Genomic DNA, 18265 nt, shown 5'->3' with positions numbered 1-18265 from the left:
TTAGGACTTTTATATCACCGACATTAATGTTATTAACAGTCTTTAAAGCAAATTACGTGCTTAAGTACTGGTCTGAATAAAGTCATTAATACGATGCACCGTTAAAACCTATAATGATCAGCCTACTCGTACAAAGAAAAAAGCACTCCAAGAGACCATGTTAATTCTGACATATTGGTAGTTTCCAGCCTTTACTGCTCAGCAACACTGCAGAAATCATACTCATTCCCTGTGCTTAGGACAGAAGCTACATTTGTTAGCAAGCACTGACTTTTAGTGTCAGCTGCTTGAAATTCTATTTATATATGTGGACACCACTTGCACCAGAAAGAGCTGTATATTTTCATGCACAAATGTTACTGTGCAGCAAACGGCAAGGACAAAATGAGAGTCCCAGTTGTGGCTCCTTTGAAAAAAACTGCCCTAAGACAGTTTGCATAGATTGGCTTAAATAGAGCTGAAGTAGTTTTCGGTACATTAATGATGTCTTCGCGTATTCCATTGACCTAAGATATCACACACAGGAATTGCACCATTATAAATGTTTGAAAATCTGAAGTGAAGAAAATTCAAATAATTTTGTGTTTTGCCAAGGGACTGGGCCAAACATAGTCTTGTTTCTAATTAGGTCAACAATTTTTAAATAAAAAGACTCTGTCTAGGGTGATAATATTAAAAATGAATATGAAGTAGATGGCATTCTGCTTACTTAAGTGGTTTTACCGTAGGAATAACTCATATCCATTTTCTGTGAGAGTTAGAGGCTTGTACATTTATTATGAAGAAGCAAGGGAGAGCAAGAGGAAATGAAAGAGCCCACAGCCATTCAAGGAGAAATAAAGGTTTCGACTATTTACAAATACTTGTCTCGATTTCTTGTAATCTACATTAAAGAATACTGACAGAACCCATATCCAAGCTAATGTGAAATGACACATTGCTCAGATCAGAACACTGTGGGGGGCCACAGGCTAAATGACTCAGTGCAGCTTCTCTCCATTTGCATCTTTAAAGTTCTTATTTCCAGCATGAACACAAACCTATTTCATATTCCTGGGTTTAGATCCCAATGAGAAATGCAGGGGAAAAATTTCTGACCACTTCGGTAACTTAACGCTTTTCTTTTACCCAGTTACTAGGTCTTAAAGTTTGCAAAGCTTTTAACTAACTTTAATACCTCCTTGATTTCTGTGATTATTTTTCTAAAGTCCTATAAAAATTGACTTTAGCATGTAAGATAAAGTCAAAATGCAATAAAAAAAAATTAATTGAAAACAGAGAAAGATAGATGTCTGTATAGCCTAATCAAACTACTCATTGCTAATTCTTCTTCCTCATCAAAAATGGCCACACAAATGGCTTCTACTTTTTCTTACTCTGTAATTGCTATTTAAAGAATACAAAGCTCTAAGTGTAAGTTGTCTGGCATTCATTTCTATTAAGATCCAGACACTGTGTCACTTTCTCTGCTACAAGTCCTCAGTAAAATCCTGAAGGTTGTGTAGCAATTGAAACTTTTGCTGCCTCAACTGCTCAGCTCCTTCAGCATCCAGACTCCAGGGTCCATTGAAGAACTTTTAAACAATTTCTAGTCACAGCATCAAGACACGTGTTTGTGAGAATCTGCTATGAATGATGCAACAGAATGAAAGTTAGTTTCCCCTTCTCATTATCTTAATCTTGATGGAAGTCTTTGCTCACTGATTTTACATGTGATAGGAAGAACAAATGCACGTCCTGGCCCTGGTGGGTCAAGGTAAAACTGTCCCTGGCGATAAAGAGAGCTGAGAATTTCCACCATCTAAACCAGTATGTCCTCTACTGGTTGTAAATAATATCTGAGAACTTCCATAGTGGGTGGTACCAGATGTTCATGAATTAATATTTTGTCTGTAAGGCAGTGAAGCAGTAAAAGTATCTGGACTAATAATACATTTCATTTATCCTTAAGAATTAATCAAAGGGAAAATAATCACAACAATATGGCAGGCAGAATAGACCTCCCTTTTTCATACCAAACTAATGATGTCTGTATTTCCTACCTCTTTAACATTGCCCTCAAAATAAGACCAAAGATTACAGTCACTCTCCCAAGTTTTTTGTGCATAAAACAGCAGGAAGGAAAAAGCTTGCTACTTTTTAATCAAAATACTGTAAAATAAAGGCTACTTCTTTAAAATCGTGCCAAACTCCCCATAAAGCAATCTTAAATATCGTATTCTTCTCAGTCCTCTTCTCTAAATCACGTGACGCCTAAAGGAACCTGAATTTTGTCATTCACATTAGTGGGGACTTTCCACCCTGTTCATCTCCATCAGCACTTTTCCTTACCTCTCTGTCAGTCAACGCTGATTAAGAGAAGGCATTTCCGACTGTCAAATAAAGGACTTCCAAACACCATACATAAGCAAAGATCCATAATTTCCAATGAGCCTAATTTTCATCCATCAGCTTCTCAGCAGATACATGGTCTCAGAGAACACCTTTCTGTTCAAATCAACATCCCATATGCAAACAGTAAGAACTTTCATCCTTCCAGTTAAAACAGCACATTCTTTATCAGGGATCTTACTCTCCCTAAAAGAAGAACAAAACTGATGAAATGACTGATCTGTGTGAGCTAATGCATTTTTGTTTAAACAAATGCACAAACAATGTTTCCAATCTTGTTACTGCTGAACAATAGCTTTGAATAGATTGAAAATATTTTTACAGTGAAAACAATCACTTGGAAATATTGTCTGAAAACTATAATTACTAAGTATTTTGCAGCCTTCCAATCTCAATCGAACTCCAATACTGAAGCTTTAAGGAAGAAAATTTACACTTTCATTCATTCTTCTATGGTTTTGTAACATTTTTCAAAGTAGTTTACTGGGTTATGCTGTCTTTAGCAAAATTAACATTATAGAAATGTTACTAATACGTATTTCCAAACTTGCTTATATTCTAGACAAGAAAACCACAGACACTGCAAGCTGGGCATCCAACAGCTGCACTACTTCAGATAAAATCATAGTGGAAAAATATAATACGCACAGATATCAAATACACTTTGAAATTCACATCCAATTTCAATTTTGCTCTTTTCATTATTAATTTGTTGTGTTTTTTATCTTCATGGGCATACAGTACGCAGTGAATCTTGTGGTTAATTGATTTCTGAGAGACCAGGTGTTTAAGTTCAAGACCAGCATCACCCTTGGTGCTCACCACCACCATCATTAGCAGACGTTATATCCCTTAATTCTTTAGACTGTCTCTAACATTACACTATGGTCTTGAGTCAGCTACCCCCATACAAACTCCTGCTGCCCTTTAAGAGTCTTACAGTGTCATCCTCACTCACACCTAAACTTCAAAAAGACACACTTACACCTGCTGTAAACCTCTGTATCTGTGCTATAAGCAATTAAGTCCTGTCCTAGGTCTTGTGTCACATTTGTCAGCCCTGTGAAGGTGTCTTGGATACCTAATAGCTATTTCTATATAAGTAGGCATTATGGATCAATAGGAGCAGCAAAAAGTTGACGCTGTCCCCACTGCCTAATTCTGAGTTTCTCTTTGGAATAGTTCTAGTGCCATTTCACAGACTGGATGCTTATTTGTAACTGAAAAGCAATGCGCTCCTCAAGCATCCCTCCCACTTTAGTATTAGCCGAAGTTCATGTACTCAGACTGCTTCGTTTTACAAACAAAAGCCACAGAAAGTGGGGACAATGGGGAAATTAATTTCCAAGTCACACTCTTGATGTGAACAGCAGATGGGATTTTGTCCCTCAGATGACATCAGGTCATAACAGGCACTTACATTTGGGGTACTAAATCAAGATTTGAGGGTGAGATTCAGTTCCAGGTTGAGATAACTGAGTGTAGGTATCTACAATGTGAATTAGACATCTAAATTTTTTACTGTTAATCGAGGTTCCACTGATTACTGACAAGATCCATGAATTAACATGTAAAATAGAAACTCATATCGCATGCAGACGCCTTAACTTTCATTTTACAAACAGCCTCTAGAACAAAAAGTTTTCTTTCCTCCCTGGTCGTCCCGATGATCCTCCTGAGTGCCAGCTCAACTATAATTAATCTTTCTGAATACTGATGATCAAAATTGTCCTATATTCCATATTATGTTTCCTCAGCACCTTATGTATTAATACTTCCATAATGAGCTGCAGGTTGGTTTCTGATATATTCTAGGGTTGCATTTGCCTTTTCTGCATTATACTGTTAGTTCAGAGCCACATTCACTACTTTCCTGAGTCTGGTGCTCAGAGTCACCAAAGCCGTCCTGTTTGATATGCTGATCTTGCTGTGTCAATGAACTGTTTACAGAATCACAGAATCACAGAATGTTAGTTAGGATTGGAAGGGACCTCGCAAGATCATCTAGTCCAATCCCCCTGCCGCAGCAGGATTGCCTAGACTATATCACACAGCAATGCGTCCAGGCGGGTTTTGAATGTCTCCAGAGAAGGAGACTCCACAACCTCTCTGGGCAGCCTGTTCCAGTGTTCGGTCACCCTCACCGTAAAGAAGTTTTTCCTCATATTTATGTGGAACCTCCTGTGTTCCAGCTTGCACCCATTGCCCCTTGTCCTGTCAAGGGATGTCACTGAGAAAAGCCTGGCTCCATCCTCATGACACTTGCCCTTTACATATTTATAAACATTAATGAGGTCACCCCTCAGTCTCCTCTTCTCCAAGCTAAAGAGACCCAGCTCCCTCAGCCTCTCCTCATAAGGGAGATGTTCCACTCCCTTAATCATCTTTGTGGCTCTGCGCTGGACTCTCTCTAGCAGTTCCCTGTCCTTCTTGAACTGAGGGGCCCAGAACTGGACACAATATTCCAGATGTGGCCTCACCAGGGCAGAGTAGAGGGGGAGGAGAACCTCTCTCGACCTGCTAACCACACCCCTTCTAATACACCCCAGGATGCCATTGGCCTTCTTGGCCACAAGGGCACATTGCTGGCTCATGGTCATCCTGCTGTCCACTAGGACCCCCAGGTTCCTTTCCCCTATGCTGCTTTCCAACAGGTCTGTCCCCAACTTGTACTGGTACATAGGGTTGTTCTTGCCCAGATGCAGGACTCTACACTTGCCCTTGTTATATTTCATTAAATTTCTCCCTGCCCAACTCTCCAGCCTGTCTAGGTCTCTCTGAATGGCAGCACAGCTTTCTGGTGCGTCAGCCACTCCTCCCAGTTTTGTGTCATCAGCGAACTTGCTGACAGTGCACTCTATTCCCTCTGATCATTACGAAAAATAAGTTACTAGTACAAAGAACTAGTTCTGTTTCAAAAAAACTAATTTTTCTTTTCTGTTCAACCACTTTCTTAACCATCTTAAATTTCTATATTAAATCTCTTTAACCAGTCATGTGAATTTCAGCATGAAAATCATGCTTGAAACCCATGGAAGATCAAATCTGCATTTATTTTCTCTAGAAGATCTTTCTTCTTATTAAATATTATAACAGTTTAGTCTCATTCAGTGTACTTTAGTTAAATCATGTTGATTTTTATCTCATGTCCATTTGTTGTCATATCTTGATTATTCTTTTCTAAAAATTCCTGCTAAAATCTTTGTTGCTATTGATCTTAAGCCAACATGCTTATTGACTCCAAGACATTAATGCTTATCTCTTTTTTCCCCATGTTATTAGACAGATGAAAACTCTTTCCTACAGAGACACTAAGCTCATGTGCCAATTTTTTCAGTGTCCTTGAATGGACAACATCTATCCTCTTTATGTGATTACAATGAGTTTTTCTTATACTTAAAAACAATCATCTCCAAACTATCACCTTGATCTCCCATCCTTTCTCTGTCTGTTCATCTATCATCATCTTTCCCTCAATTTCTAATAAATTAATAATTTAAGGGTTTTTTCCTGAATTATCCTTAACTCTACCACAACCACACTTCTTTTCTCTTTGCTTTTATTTACGAAGCTAAAAAACCTTTTGCTGTGGTATTTTCCTATTAAAATATGTAGACATACTATGCAGGTGGTCTCTCCGTGACTGAGAGATATTGGCAGGGAAGGAGGAGAAGTCTGTGTTCCTGCTGTGTGCAGCAAGTGTTATGTGAATAAATAAAGCATTTCAGTTCCATCATAACCAGCCTCTGGCTTTTTTCCCAAACAAAAAAAAAAAAAAAAAAAGGGAGAACAGATGAATGCTAGGCATTTTAAGGAAAGTATTAATTTCTGAGACACATAATTCACCAGCAAATGTGTTTGCAATTCCTTTGATTGAGCGATTCCTCATGGATAGCAAGATTTTTTAGCTAAATAGAAATGTAGCTGATAACATGTATAAGATTCATTAGATAATCTTCCATATGCATCTAACTTTCTTTTCCTCCGAGCTCAGAATGAAAAACAGTTTTATAACAGGACTTATGCTGTGTATAAGCTTTTATAATTTGTAAACGCTGTAGGAGTGTCCTTTCTTTTGTCTGATGCTGACAGTATATCGATGAAAACTATTATTGTTCTGCAAAGGCTATTGTCATACTATTGATATGATGCACTCAGAGCATTGATCACAAAACATCTTGATAGGAAAACAAAACTTACACCAAGAGGAAAAGAAGGTAGCTGTCAGTTCTTAAAGCAGATTGTTTCTTCAAAGGTGTGACATAACAAAATTTCAGGCCTTCTTGTTTGTTGGAAAAAAATCCAAAACCTCAAATCTCTGATACAGATACATTTGCTTAATATAATTATGTTGTCTATAAAATTACCTTTAGACAAATAATGTTACTCAAATACTGATACATATCTGTTTAGAGCAAGATGGGAGATACATCATCAGATTGCACTAGGGAATTTGGGAGTTGACATGTCCTTCCTCTGCCCCATTTGTTTTTGAAGTTATTATTTTCTTCTGTCTCTTGCTGAGAGCAGTGAGTGGTTTCATATCTTAAGTGAATAGAGGTACACTTTTCACTGGAATTAAATTCTGTTTTCTCCACCACAATGTTTATAAACCTCAGATAATAAAACATATTTTTTCACAAAGGGAATAGGGGGTATTATTCTTTTTCCAGAAAAAAAAAAAAAGATATGTAGTCTCATATTAGTGATTTAGTTTGAGCACATTATCGAATCTTAAGCCTTGGTAAATCACTCCTAGTTTAAAACAAAGGTAAGTCAGCTTTGCATTTTAACATGTCCAGACCAGAAAGGGAATTTCTTCCCTTTTTTAGCTGCTGAAGAGCCCCATCCAGACCTGTTAATCAGGATGATCAAAGCGCCTTATTCCTAGTTAAATAATTCTCAAGAGTAAACCACAATATTGTACCCTCCATGATTTCTGATCATAGCCTCAACAGACTCACAGCAGAAGGAGTGCTAGTCACTACACTAACAGATAGAAAGCCCTCTCTGGAAAGGTATATATCTAAAATCCAACCACTGATGGGAAAGAGACACCTACCTACTTAGACTCTCTCTAACACAGAGAGAGGTCTTACATTACTTTCAAAATACAGGAGAAGGAAGAATTCCTTCATCTCCTCCTCCAGTTCTATGTGATGCTGAAAGTACTTGCTGAGGATTATCTGCTTTCAGTGTCCATGCCTGCTGGAGGGCTTCCAACCTACATCTCTCATGTCCTTTGAAAGAGTCATAACCACCACCCAGCCTGGGAAAGGATATACAACATCCGTAAGCAGGGCTTGGATTAAATGCCGTGTAAGAGTTGCCGTGTTCCATTTAGGCTTGTAGTTCTTCTCTATCAGGAAAGGAGCAATGATTATTTACTGCTCTTCCAGGGCTGCAGCTTTAACATATAATAAATTCAGGGGCTCTGTCATTTTAGAACAGCAAAAATGTGTTAATTTTCACCTCTATGTAGCTTCATGGACTTTATGATTAATACTGTGCAAGCAAAGCCAAAATTTGAGACTCCTAAATGTAAATGGTTGAACAACATTTCTCATGAGTATGGTTCAGTGGGGTTGCTTACCTAGAGATGTAGTGGAGCTGCAATCATACAAGGCTCGAGGAAAATAATAAAAGCTGAGCTGCAAAAAGGCAGAGATTATTTAAGTCCCTATGCTACACTGTGTAGTGATGCCATAAATCATATTTTGACCAGATACAATTAATTTTATGCTTTTTCTATTTCTCTTTTACATTTTACTTCTCATTCTTCTCAGATTTGATTTTTAAGGTCATTTTTTTCTAAATGGAATAGCCTGTGCTTGATATTGAAATGTGATTTGACAATAATATAGCAGTGAAACTTTAAAGACAAATTACGAAGAATCACCTTTTTTACTTTTTACAAAAGGTTCATTAAAATTCACTACTGATAAGTGTCAAAGGATACTAATCTACTGATGCCTCCCTAAAACTTTTTGAATTAAGGAAAGAGAAGAACTAAAATGGCTTTATTATAACCTTTTCAAAACAGAAGATAATTCAATTATCTTCTTCATCATCCCTTGCTACAGAGGCAGCAGTCCTTAATCCTATTTATTAGATCTAAAAGATATCGTCATGGAATTTGGGTGCTAGGACGAGAGATATATTTATATATTTATATATTTATGCTTTTCAGGATAACTATTCTTCCACATGGGAGCCTGCGAATCCTGAACGCTTCCAAGTCTGACGAAGGACGGTACTCATGCCAAGGAGCAAATGTATTTGGATCTGCAGAAATCATTGCATCAGTATCTGTTAAAGGTATGAAAAAACACTTTGATAATAATGATGATTTCTCTTTACTAATATTTCATTATTGTTTGGAATCCCCAGCCAACCATACAACAGCATTGTACAGGCAGAATAAAAAAGCATTTCCAACAAGCTGAGGGGGGGCTAACCTCCATCTGGTCAGACATCTTATTCCTTCATCAGTTTGCATACTTCATCTGTAGATGTATGTCAGAAGAATTAGTACATACATTAAATCACTCAGATTATAAATAATTATATAAGTAAACGAATCAATATCCCTTTTAACTTATTTTAGCTTTGGGAACTCACTCCTACCTCTTTCTGCATGGGAACAAAGCTTAGGATTAAAGTAATAATTGTATCAATATAAAATGTAAGGAAAGATAGTTCCTTAGAACAGTAATAATAATGAAATCATTGAGTTGAAATTAATTTCTAAACCACATTTTTGTCACTTTTCAGCTGAATTCATATGTGATCATGGTTTTTGGTTTTAGGCATTCAAATCTTTTGACTTCATTTTTCACGCTTCTTCCTATATTTAGCATGCCTGGAAACATGATTTTTTTTATTTTAAGTGACAAAACGGAGTTTTTCATGCAATCACAAGGTTCCAGGTGCTGCAATCTTAGAAAAAAAAAAGCTTTTTTCTGACACTAATAAAATTAATTAATTAATTCATCTCAGAAGTCCTACAGATAGTGGTTTAAGATCCTGCCTTATTGCTTCCATGAAACTGGCTGTACCTTCTCTTAACCACTGTCATGTCTTAGTGTGCATTATCAATATATTTCAGTAGTTGACACTACGTATTTGAAACAAACAGTAAATGTAAGCTCTGAGTAGACTAAGCAGAACTCAACTGTATTATTTTGGCCTTACACTATAACTAGACTTCCATCTAAATGTTCTTAATCCTTCTATATTTCAAGAACCTACAAGAATAGAGCTGACTCCCAAGAAGATAGAGTTAACAGTTGGAGAAAGCATTGTCCTCAGTTGCAAAGCCCTTCATGACAGCACACTAGATGTCACTTTCTATTGGACAATCAATGGGCAGCCAATTGACTTTGAAAAAGAAGGCGGACACTTTGAAAGCATCAAGGCAGTAAGTGACCATGCGTTTGTCATCTGTGTGCTGCAAACTGATAGAAATTTGCATGCTTTTACATGTCTCCCATTTACCAAATTCTGAACAAATTTAAAGATAACTGGTTTCACTGGTTGGAAATAAATTTTAGCTAGGGGACGTGCAAACTGCAGGTCACTGGAATTACATCAAGTAGTTTTAATCAAGAAGATATTAAATGCAAACTTATACATCCTACTATTAGTGAGGCATCTGATGATCTTTGTGAGGGAACAGAAAGCAGTTTGAATCAAATCCTCCTTACATTCTTCTGCTGATTTTAATATAGAAAGGATGCTGCTATAAGCATTGATGTCTTTCTCATAGGTAACATGGCTGTTGGAATACCCTCACCTCCCAATGCTTTTCCTTGCCTAGCATTTAATATCGGAATAGCAAGGAGTATATTTTCCAACTCCCCTGCATGAGGTAGGCTCTAGCTGTGCAACCGTTACTTAAGTCAGTAAGAATCATATAGAAAAAATATGCAGACCAATTTCAAATATTACCCCTTGATTCAAAAACAATTTAATATGATCAAATTGGTGGTCAATGGGACTGAGTCCAGTTGGAGGCCTGTGTCTAGCGGAGTCCCGCAAGGGTCGGTACTGGGACCAGTACTATTCAATATATTCATTAATGGCTTGGATGAGGGATTAGAGTGCACTGTCAGCAAGTTCGCTGATGACACAAAACTGGGAGGAGTGGCTGACACAACGGAAGGCTGCGCAGCCATTCAGAGGGACCTGGACAGGCTGGAGAGTTGGGCGGGGAGAAATTTAATGAAATATAACAAGGGCAAGTGCAGAGTCCTGCATCTGGGCAAGAACAACCCTATGTACCAGTACAAGTTGGGGGCAGACCTGTTGGAGAGCAGCGTAGGGGAAAGGGACCTGGGGGTCCTAGTGGACAACAGGATGACCATGAGGCAGCAGTGTGCCCTTGTGGCCAAGAAGGCCAATGGCATCCTGGGGTGTATTAGAAGGGGTGTGGTTAGCAGGTCGAGAGAGGTTCTCCTCCCCCTCTACTCTGCCCTGGTGAGGCTGCATCTGGAATATTGTGTCCAGTTCTGGGCCCCTCAGTTCAAGAAGGACAGGGAACTGCTAGAGAGAGTCCAGCGCAGAGCCACAAAGATGATTAAGGGAGTGGAACATCTCCCTTATGAGGAGAGGCTGAGGGAGCTGGGTCTCTTTAGCTTAGAGAAGAGGAGACTGAGGGGTGACCTCATTAATGTTTATAAATATGTAAAGGGCAAGTGTCATGAGGATGGAGCCAGGCTCTTCTCAGTGACATCCCTTGACAGGACAAGGGGCAATGGGTGCAAGCTGGAACACAGGAGGTTCCACATAAATATGAGGAAAAACTTCTTTACGGTGAGGGTGACCGAACACTGGAACAGGCTGCCCAGAGAGGTTGTGGAGTCTCCTTCCCTGGAGACATTCAAAACCCGCCTGGACGCGTTGCTGTGTGATATGGTCTAGGCAATCCTGCTGCGGCAGGGGGATTGGACTAGATGATCTTTCGAGGTACCTTCCAATCCCTGACATTCTGTGATTCTGTGATTCTGTGAAATGCCATAATAAAGTAATTGAAACCTGTCCCATGTAAAATGGTTTGTACTTTTCTTAGTAGCAAAAAATCTCTTAATATGAACAAGTTTGGAAATAGAATCTACAGTCATTTAACTCAATCTCCCACTAATGAAATGTAAATCAAATGTCTGTTCTATGTTAATAGAGAAAAATGAAGCTCACAAAGGTCAGGAAAGTTTAAAAGTTACTGTATCTAATTTGAGCACAATGTAGAGAAGTTAACTTTGCATTAAAAATCTTGTCAGCTGCAATCAATTCATTCTTCTGCATGCCTTTATGGAAGTCATACTACATTCACTTTGTGGTGTTTTTTTTTTTTAAATTTAGTTTTACTTCAATAAACCTTTTAATGTAAAAACATTAGTAAGGTATATCTTAATGTGAAGGATCTTAGCATAGTTATCTTCATCTGAGGAAGTCCAGTACTCAAAATCCAGCACTAAACATATACTGTTTATATAACATATAACTTCAAGGTTAAAACTTTAGTTGATTCAGCAAAACATCCCATGATTACAATTTAACTTCAAGTCATTTCCAAAAATCTGAAATATAAAATGTATTATATGGTTCCTTCAGTGCATTTCACCATCTTCTGTGGTGAAGGGAATTTTTAATCACTGTGAAAAATCCTCAGTCTAGGCAATTTCCAAAGTCATTCCTCCTGTCAAAGACTAATTTAATGTAATTTCATTTGTTTTATGAAAACAGGATTTTGTAGATCTTGTTGTCAGAGGATGTAGGGAGGCAACTAGGAAAGCTAAGGCCTCCTTGGAATTAAACCTTGCAAGAGAGGTCAAGGACAACAGAAAGGGCTTCTTCAAATACATTGCAGGTAAAGCCAACACTAGAGGCAATGTAGGCCCACTGATGAATGAGGTGGGGGTCCTGGAGACAGAGGATAAAAAGAAGGCAGAGTTACTGAATGCCTTCTTTGCCTCTCTCTATACTGTTGGAGGCTGTCCTGAGGAGCCCTGGACCCCTGCGGCCTCAGAAGAAGTCAGGATAGAGGAGGAATCTGTCTTGGTTGATGAGGGCTGGGTCAGGGACCAATTAAGCAACCTGGATGTCCATAAATCCATGGGCCCTGATGGGATGCACCCGCGGGTGCTGAGGGAGCTGGCGGAAGTCATTGCTAGGCCACTCTCCATCATCTTTGCTAAGTCATGGGCAACAGGAGAGGTGCCTGAGGACTGGAGGAAAGCGAATGTCACTCCAGTCTTCAAAAAGGGCAGGAAGGAGGACCCGGGGAACTATAGACCAGTCAGCCTCACCTCCATCCCTGGAAAGGTGATGGAGCAACTTGTTCTTGGTGCTGTCTCTAGGCACATCAAGGATAGGGGGATCATTAGGGGCACTCAGCATGGCTTCACCAACGGGAAGTCTTGCTCAACCAACTTGATAGCCTTTTATGAGGATGTTACCCGGTGGATAGATGATGGTAAAGCTGTGGATGTGGTCTATCTCGATTTCAGTAAAGCGTTTGACACGGTCTCCCACAGCATCCTCGCAGCTAAACTGGGGAAGTGTGGTCTGGATGATCGGGTAGTGAGGTGGATTGTGAACTGGCTGAAGGAAAGAAGACAGAGAGTAGTGGTCAATGGGACAGAGTCCAGTTGGAGGTCTGTGTCTAGCGGAGTTCCGCAAGGGTCGGTTCTGGGACCAGTTCTATTCAATATATTCATTAATGACTTGGATGAGGGATTAGAGTGCGCTGTCAGCAAGTTCGCTGATGACACAAAACTGGGAGGAGTGGCTGAGATGCCGGAAGGCTGCGCAGCCATTCAGAGAGACCTGGACAGGCTGGAGAGTTGGGCGGGGAGAAATTTAATGAAATATAACAAGGGCAAGTGTAGAGTCCTGCATCTGGGCAAGAACAACCCCATGTACCAGTACAAGTTGGGGACAGACCTGTTGGAGACCAGCGTAGGGGAAAGGGACCTGGGGGTCCTAGTGGACAACAGGATGACCATGAGGCAGCAGTGTGCCCTTGTGGCCAAGAAGGCCAATGGCATCCTGGAGTGTATTAGAAGGGGTGTGGTTAGCAGGTCGAGAGAGGTTCTCCTCCCCCTCTACTCTGCCCTGGTGAGGCCGCATCTGGAGTATTGTGTCCAGTTCTGGGCCCCTCAGTTCAAGAAGGACAGGGAACTGCTAGAGAGAGTCCAGCGCAGAGCCACGAAGGTGATTAAGGGAGTGGAACATCTCCCTTATGAGGAGAGGCTGAGGGAGCTGGGTCTCTTTAGCTTAGAGAAGAGGAGACTGAGGGGTGACCTCATTAATGTTTATAAATATGGAAAGGGCAAGTGTCATGAGGATGGAGCCAGGCTCTTCTCAGTGACATCCCTTGACAGGACAAGGGGCAATGGGTGCAAGCTGGAGCACAGGAGGCTCCACTTAAATTTGAGGAAAAACTTCTTTACTGTAAGGGTGACTGAACACTGGAACAGGCTGCCCAGAGAGGTTGTGGAGTCTCCTTCTCTGGAGACATTCAAAACCCGCCTGGACGCGTTCCTGTGTGATATGGTCTAGGCAATCCTGCTGCGGCAGGGGGATTGGACTAGATGATCTTTCGAGGTCCCTTCCAATCCCTGACATTCTGTGATTCTGTGATTCTGTGATTCAACAAGAATTCTTCATTAATTTCATTTCTACCAGAGAAAGCCCTCAAATTGATAGAAGTAAAGTTCATTCAAAGCGAGAACCTGGTAGATTACATACTGGGACCATTTCCAGACAAATATTCATGCAAAACTCACTGAAATTACAGATTCCTTTTATTGTCCTGACATGACTAGACTTTTGCTAAAACCTAGTAGATTTAACCAGCTATTTTAGTATGAGTTTATGCTTTCCTTCTCACTGTGTTGCTAAGGAGTCACTGCTAGTTTACTAAGTGAAAATAGTATTAATCACTCATAATGGAGTCAATGCTCAATGTCTAAATGACTAAGTGTATTTTTAAAAAAAAGTGTTTATTAAGTAAAAATCTGGCATCTTTCTTTTCAGAGGCACACAAGCAATTTTTTTTCCTAAAACATATTTTTTTAAAACAGCAAACTTCAGCTGATCAGAAAATAAAATGAAGGCTGAAAAGAAGGCATTGCATATTTTGCAAAATATTAGAAAATTAGATCTTACCTCATCACCGTTAAAATAGTGCTGAAATAGTGAAATACTATGCTACTCTAAAGAAATACCAAATGAAGCGTCAGACCCTGATGTTTTTAGAGTGGACTAGCTTCATTTGCATTTACAAGATTGCTCACAAAAGAGGTGGTCAGGCCATGCTTCATTTACTTGCATTCCTAACTCATTTAAATGTCAAGACATTTCTTTTCTGGTTTTCACTCTAAAGAGAGAATGAAAGGGTAGGTTTGGACCAACTGGAAGAGGGCTGAAAATGCCTATTAACATGTTACAGGCAGTATGGGGCTGGGGGTGGGAACATACTTTTTCAGAACAGAGATACCAAAACATGACCTAGTTAGGACAATCCTCACTGAAATTTTCTGAATGCTGTTGGAAACAAAATATGACACATCCTTCTCCATCTTTGAAAGTAGTAGTTAAAATATATGTAGATCTCTATTCACCAAAAGGCATATCTTGATTTTTGCATTGTCCCAAAATGAAGATGAACCAGTTGAGATATGCAAAACTTGAAAGTAGTTATTGTAGTAATACAGCAAATTTTTAGTATTTTGAGCCAAAAACTCTATAATTCCCATAATTACACATTAGTGGAATGTTGTCAATTGTATCTCATTATCATTTCTGTTAACCACGTAAGCATGTGAAATTAATCACAAGGATAAAAATGTATTTATTTACTTTGTTAAAACCTAAAGCATGACCAGGTCCTAGGGGAAAACAAGATAAAATAAACCTCTTCTGTTTTTTCTATCATGTAATCTCCTTTAACCTATCCAGTTTAAAAGGAGTGATACACAATGTGATAAAGACACAGATTTAAGACTGCAGAAAAAAAGGAACTTGAAGAAAACTTGAAATCTGATAGAATTCCATCTATATTCCTTATTTTACATTTCTGAATGAAATAATTTTTTTTAAATTGCATGAGTTGATCCTGAACAAAATGCTTTTAATGCAGCACAGGGAAGAAAAATAATATTCTTTTGTGCATGAAGTTATAGAATTACATATCCATTTTGTTCTGCACACACTGATACTTCATCAGATGACAGAAAAATGTTCAGGTTTGTTCAGGTTTTGTTTATTTGTTTGAAAGCCTGACAAATTGAACATTATTTGAATGGGTTTTGTTAGTAACAAAACCATTGTCAACCTCTCACCACTGGTTGCATTGCTCATGCTTTCACTGTGGCAGACCCAGGTGTTAAATATGATGAACATTCTGATGCTTAATGCAGTGTTATAAAAGCTGTCACCAAAGAAACATTTATTTGGGCTGTAGATAAATTTCCGCTTGCTAAAATTGCATGCTCCCTAGCAATTACAATTAAATGGAAAAGGAAAAGCTTCGTTTAATAGTACATAGTGTTTTGCTTGTTTTTAAATTATATTTGTAGCTTTTCCACCCCAAAAAAATGTTACCATTTTTCATACTGAGAACTAATTCTTAAAAAAATTGAAGGTGTTTTTGTTGTTACTTACTGAGCTATCAAGGATTTAGTACCTATAGCAATTTAGGTACTTCAAGGACTTGCCTGGCAAGAGGATAAGTGTGGTAAGGATGTCAAGTTGAACAAAGCTGTGCATGAAGGGAATATTAAAGAAAAGAGACCAAACTCCACTGGAGTGACAGATGCAGACTGCACTCAAGGAAAGGAAAACATCCCAAATGTTGTTTATGCATAACTCCACAGTACACTTGGTAGCAGAACAATAATGCAAAGGGTTACATGTATCCAGAATCCTTTGGCATTAGAAAAGTCTTACTTTGTCTACCAAAAGACTCGATAACATTTTAGTGTCTGAAAGGGGTAATCTGTGTAATTTTGCATAGAAGTCTGAATTGCCAAGGTTTTCTTCTAGTAACATCAGTGAGCATTTGAGCACAGAAAATATAGACCTGCTTGCTTTTATTAGGGTAACTTTGATTTTCCGTCCTTTGTGCCAAATCCAGAAGTCCTGTTCAAAACTCTATTCAGAATTTTCTAAGATCTCCAATGATCTTAATTTTGTCCTGGAGTTATCCCTTTTCTAGCTAAAGACATCTGATTTTGTGAGTAGATTTTCATCCAGCTGTCATCGTTCCAAGCAGCCAAGCGAAATTACTTATTGTGGTTATCCACAGACTGGTAAGCAGCAGCATTGCTCTTAGTGTCCCACTTTGACCTGCATGAGGACCTTCCAGACTCAAGAAAGTGATTTAGTCTCAATATCTTCTTGGTCTTTGATCTTAACTGAAACTGCCACCATGGGAAGCAATAAGCATAACCTGTCATGTTATATTGTATAGTGGTCATTTGTTCACATGCAAGTGAACTGAAATACACTGTTTCACTTAAAAAAGGCCAGTAGATACAGACCGGACAACACATTAACTACTGTCTAGCACTGGAGACTTCAATCTGATAACCTAGAACCTGTGAGAGAGCATAACTTTGCACCTTGCCTTATATTTTCAAGTCTCTCCTTAGTTTTCTGTGGTACTTTAATCATATTTTAGAAGTTAAATTTAAAATTTCCTAAGCATTTTCTAAATAGGCAGCACTAAGTTATATACTACACAGACTCAATTAAACCAGCAGGCTGTTAATAATAACGTCTTTACTCTTCATTGGACATAAAACCAAACAAGGCTAATTAAATAGGGGTTTTATTTAACACCTTCCCTCCTCCCCACACTGAGTAAAACAGCAAAAGTTTTCAAAAGTCTTGTGGAAGATATGTGCTCTATGCAGAGAGAATTTCTGTTCAGGGTAATGCTGCTATATTAACCTCATTGCTATCAATTTGTTTCACTGTTTCTCTCAATACTTTCCTGCTGATGGAAGAGGCTGGACACAGCCGTTACTGTCAACTCAAACCTCCAGATATTTCAGCCCTGTGCTCATTATCAGGTTTTGCCCATTTGTCGCGCCACAGCAGTTAAATACTTGAATGATCAGAAGCAGACTCAAAATAAAAAAATTTTCTTGTCTTTTGCCAACACAAATTTACTGTAAACTAGGGAAGGTGCAAAATGGAATAAGGATTTCTGGTCAAAAAACTTTGTAATGTTTTTTTTATGACTGGTAACTGCAAACCAAAATCTAAACACAGTGAAGACCACGGTCTAATAAGGCACTTTACCATGTGTTGCTGACCAGAATATAAACAGTCCCAGGGAACTGACTGAATTTATAGACATACCTGCATGCTGCCAGGACACTCCGAACATTTGCTATAATCAAACAAGTACATGAACTGTTGTGTCCAAGTGCTTGTGGTTTTGGCAATGAATAGAGAGTAAGGGAGAGAGATGATAAGTAATATCTCCTCTATTTAATTTTCCTTTGGAGGAGGGAGATAACTGATCATTTTGGAAAATATGAGTCTCTCAACACTCCTGAATACCAATTACTATAAAAAAATGATTGTAATAAAAAAGTCATGAAATACAGTCAGATAATTTTTACAGTGGTTCATTCTATTAAGGTATTTTCTACCTACCCTTGTTTACAAGAAACATTCTAAAGAGAAAAATCTTGGGGTAAATAAAAGATGTTTCATGACAGTCCATTCTTTCCCCTGTTTACTTGCAGCTGATGGATCATTTAACTGCTTGGCACAGTGTTAATCTGGGTTATAACAGCACAGCTGATCGTTTGAACACATGATCAATAGCCTTCCTAACGCTAAGGCCTTCCGTTTG

The 18265-nt window shown here is 38.7% G+C and overlaps 1 protein-coding gene across 1 annotated transcript in view; it reads left to right on the top strand.

Moving 5' to 3' along the window:
• The window catches only part of CNTN5 (contactin 5), a 294289-nt gene that overhangs the window by 211665 nt on the left and 64359 nt on the right, over positions 1-18265 (top strand). Inside the window, exons 13-14 of the mRNA XM_068395332.1 lie at positions 8582-8709; positions 9636-9811. Coding sequence (XP_068251433.1) covers positions 8582-8709; positions 9636-9811 — 304 coding nt within the window. The remainder of the gene's footprint in view (positions 1-8581; positions 8710-9635; positions 9812-18265) is intronic.

This window comes from Nyctibius grandis, chromosome 2, assembly GCF_013368605.1.
Source record: "Nyctibius grandis isolate bNycGra1 chromosome 2, bNycGra1.pri, whole genome shotgun sequence".
Classification (NCBI taxonomy): Eukaryota; Metazoa; Chordata; class Aves; order Nyctibiiformes; family Nyctibiidae; genus Nyctibius; species Nyctibius grandis.
This window is presented reverse-complemented; position numbering and strand designations above follow the sequence as displayed.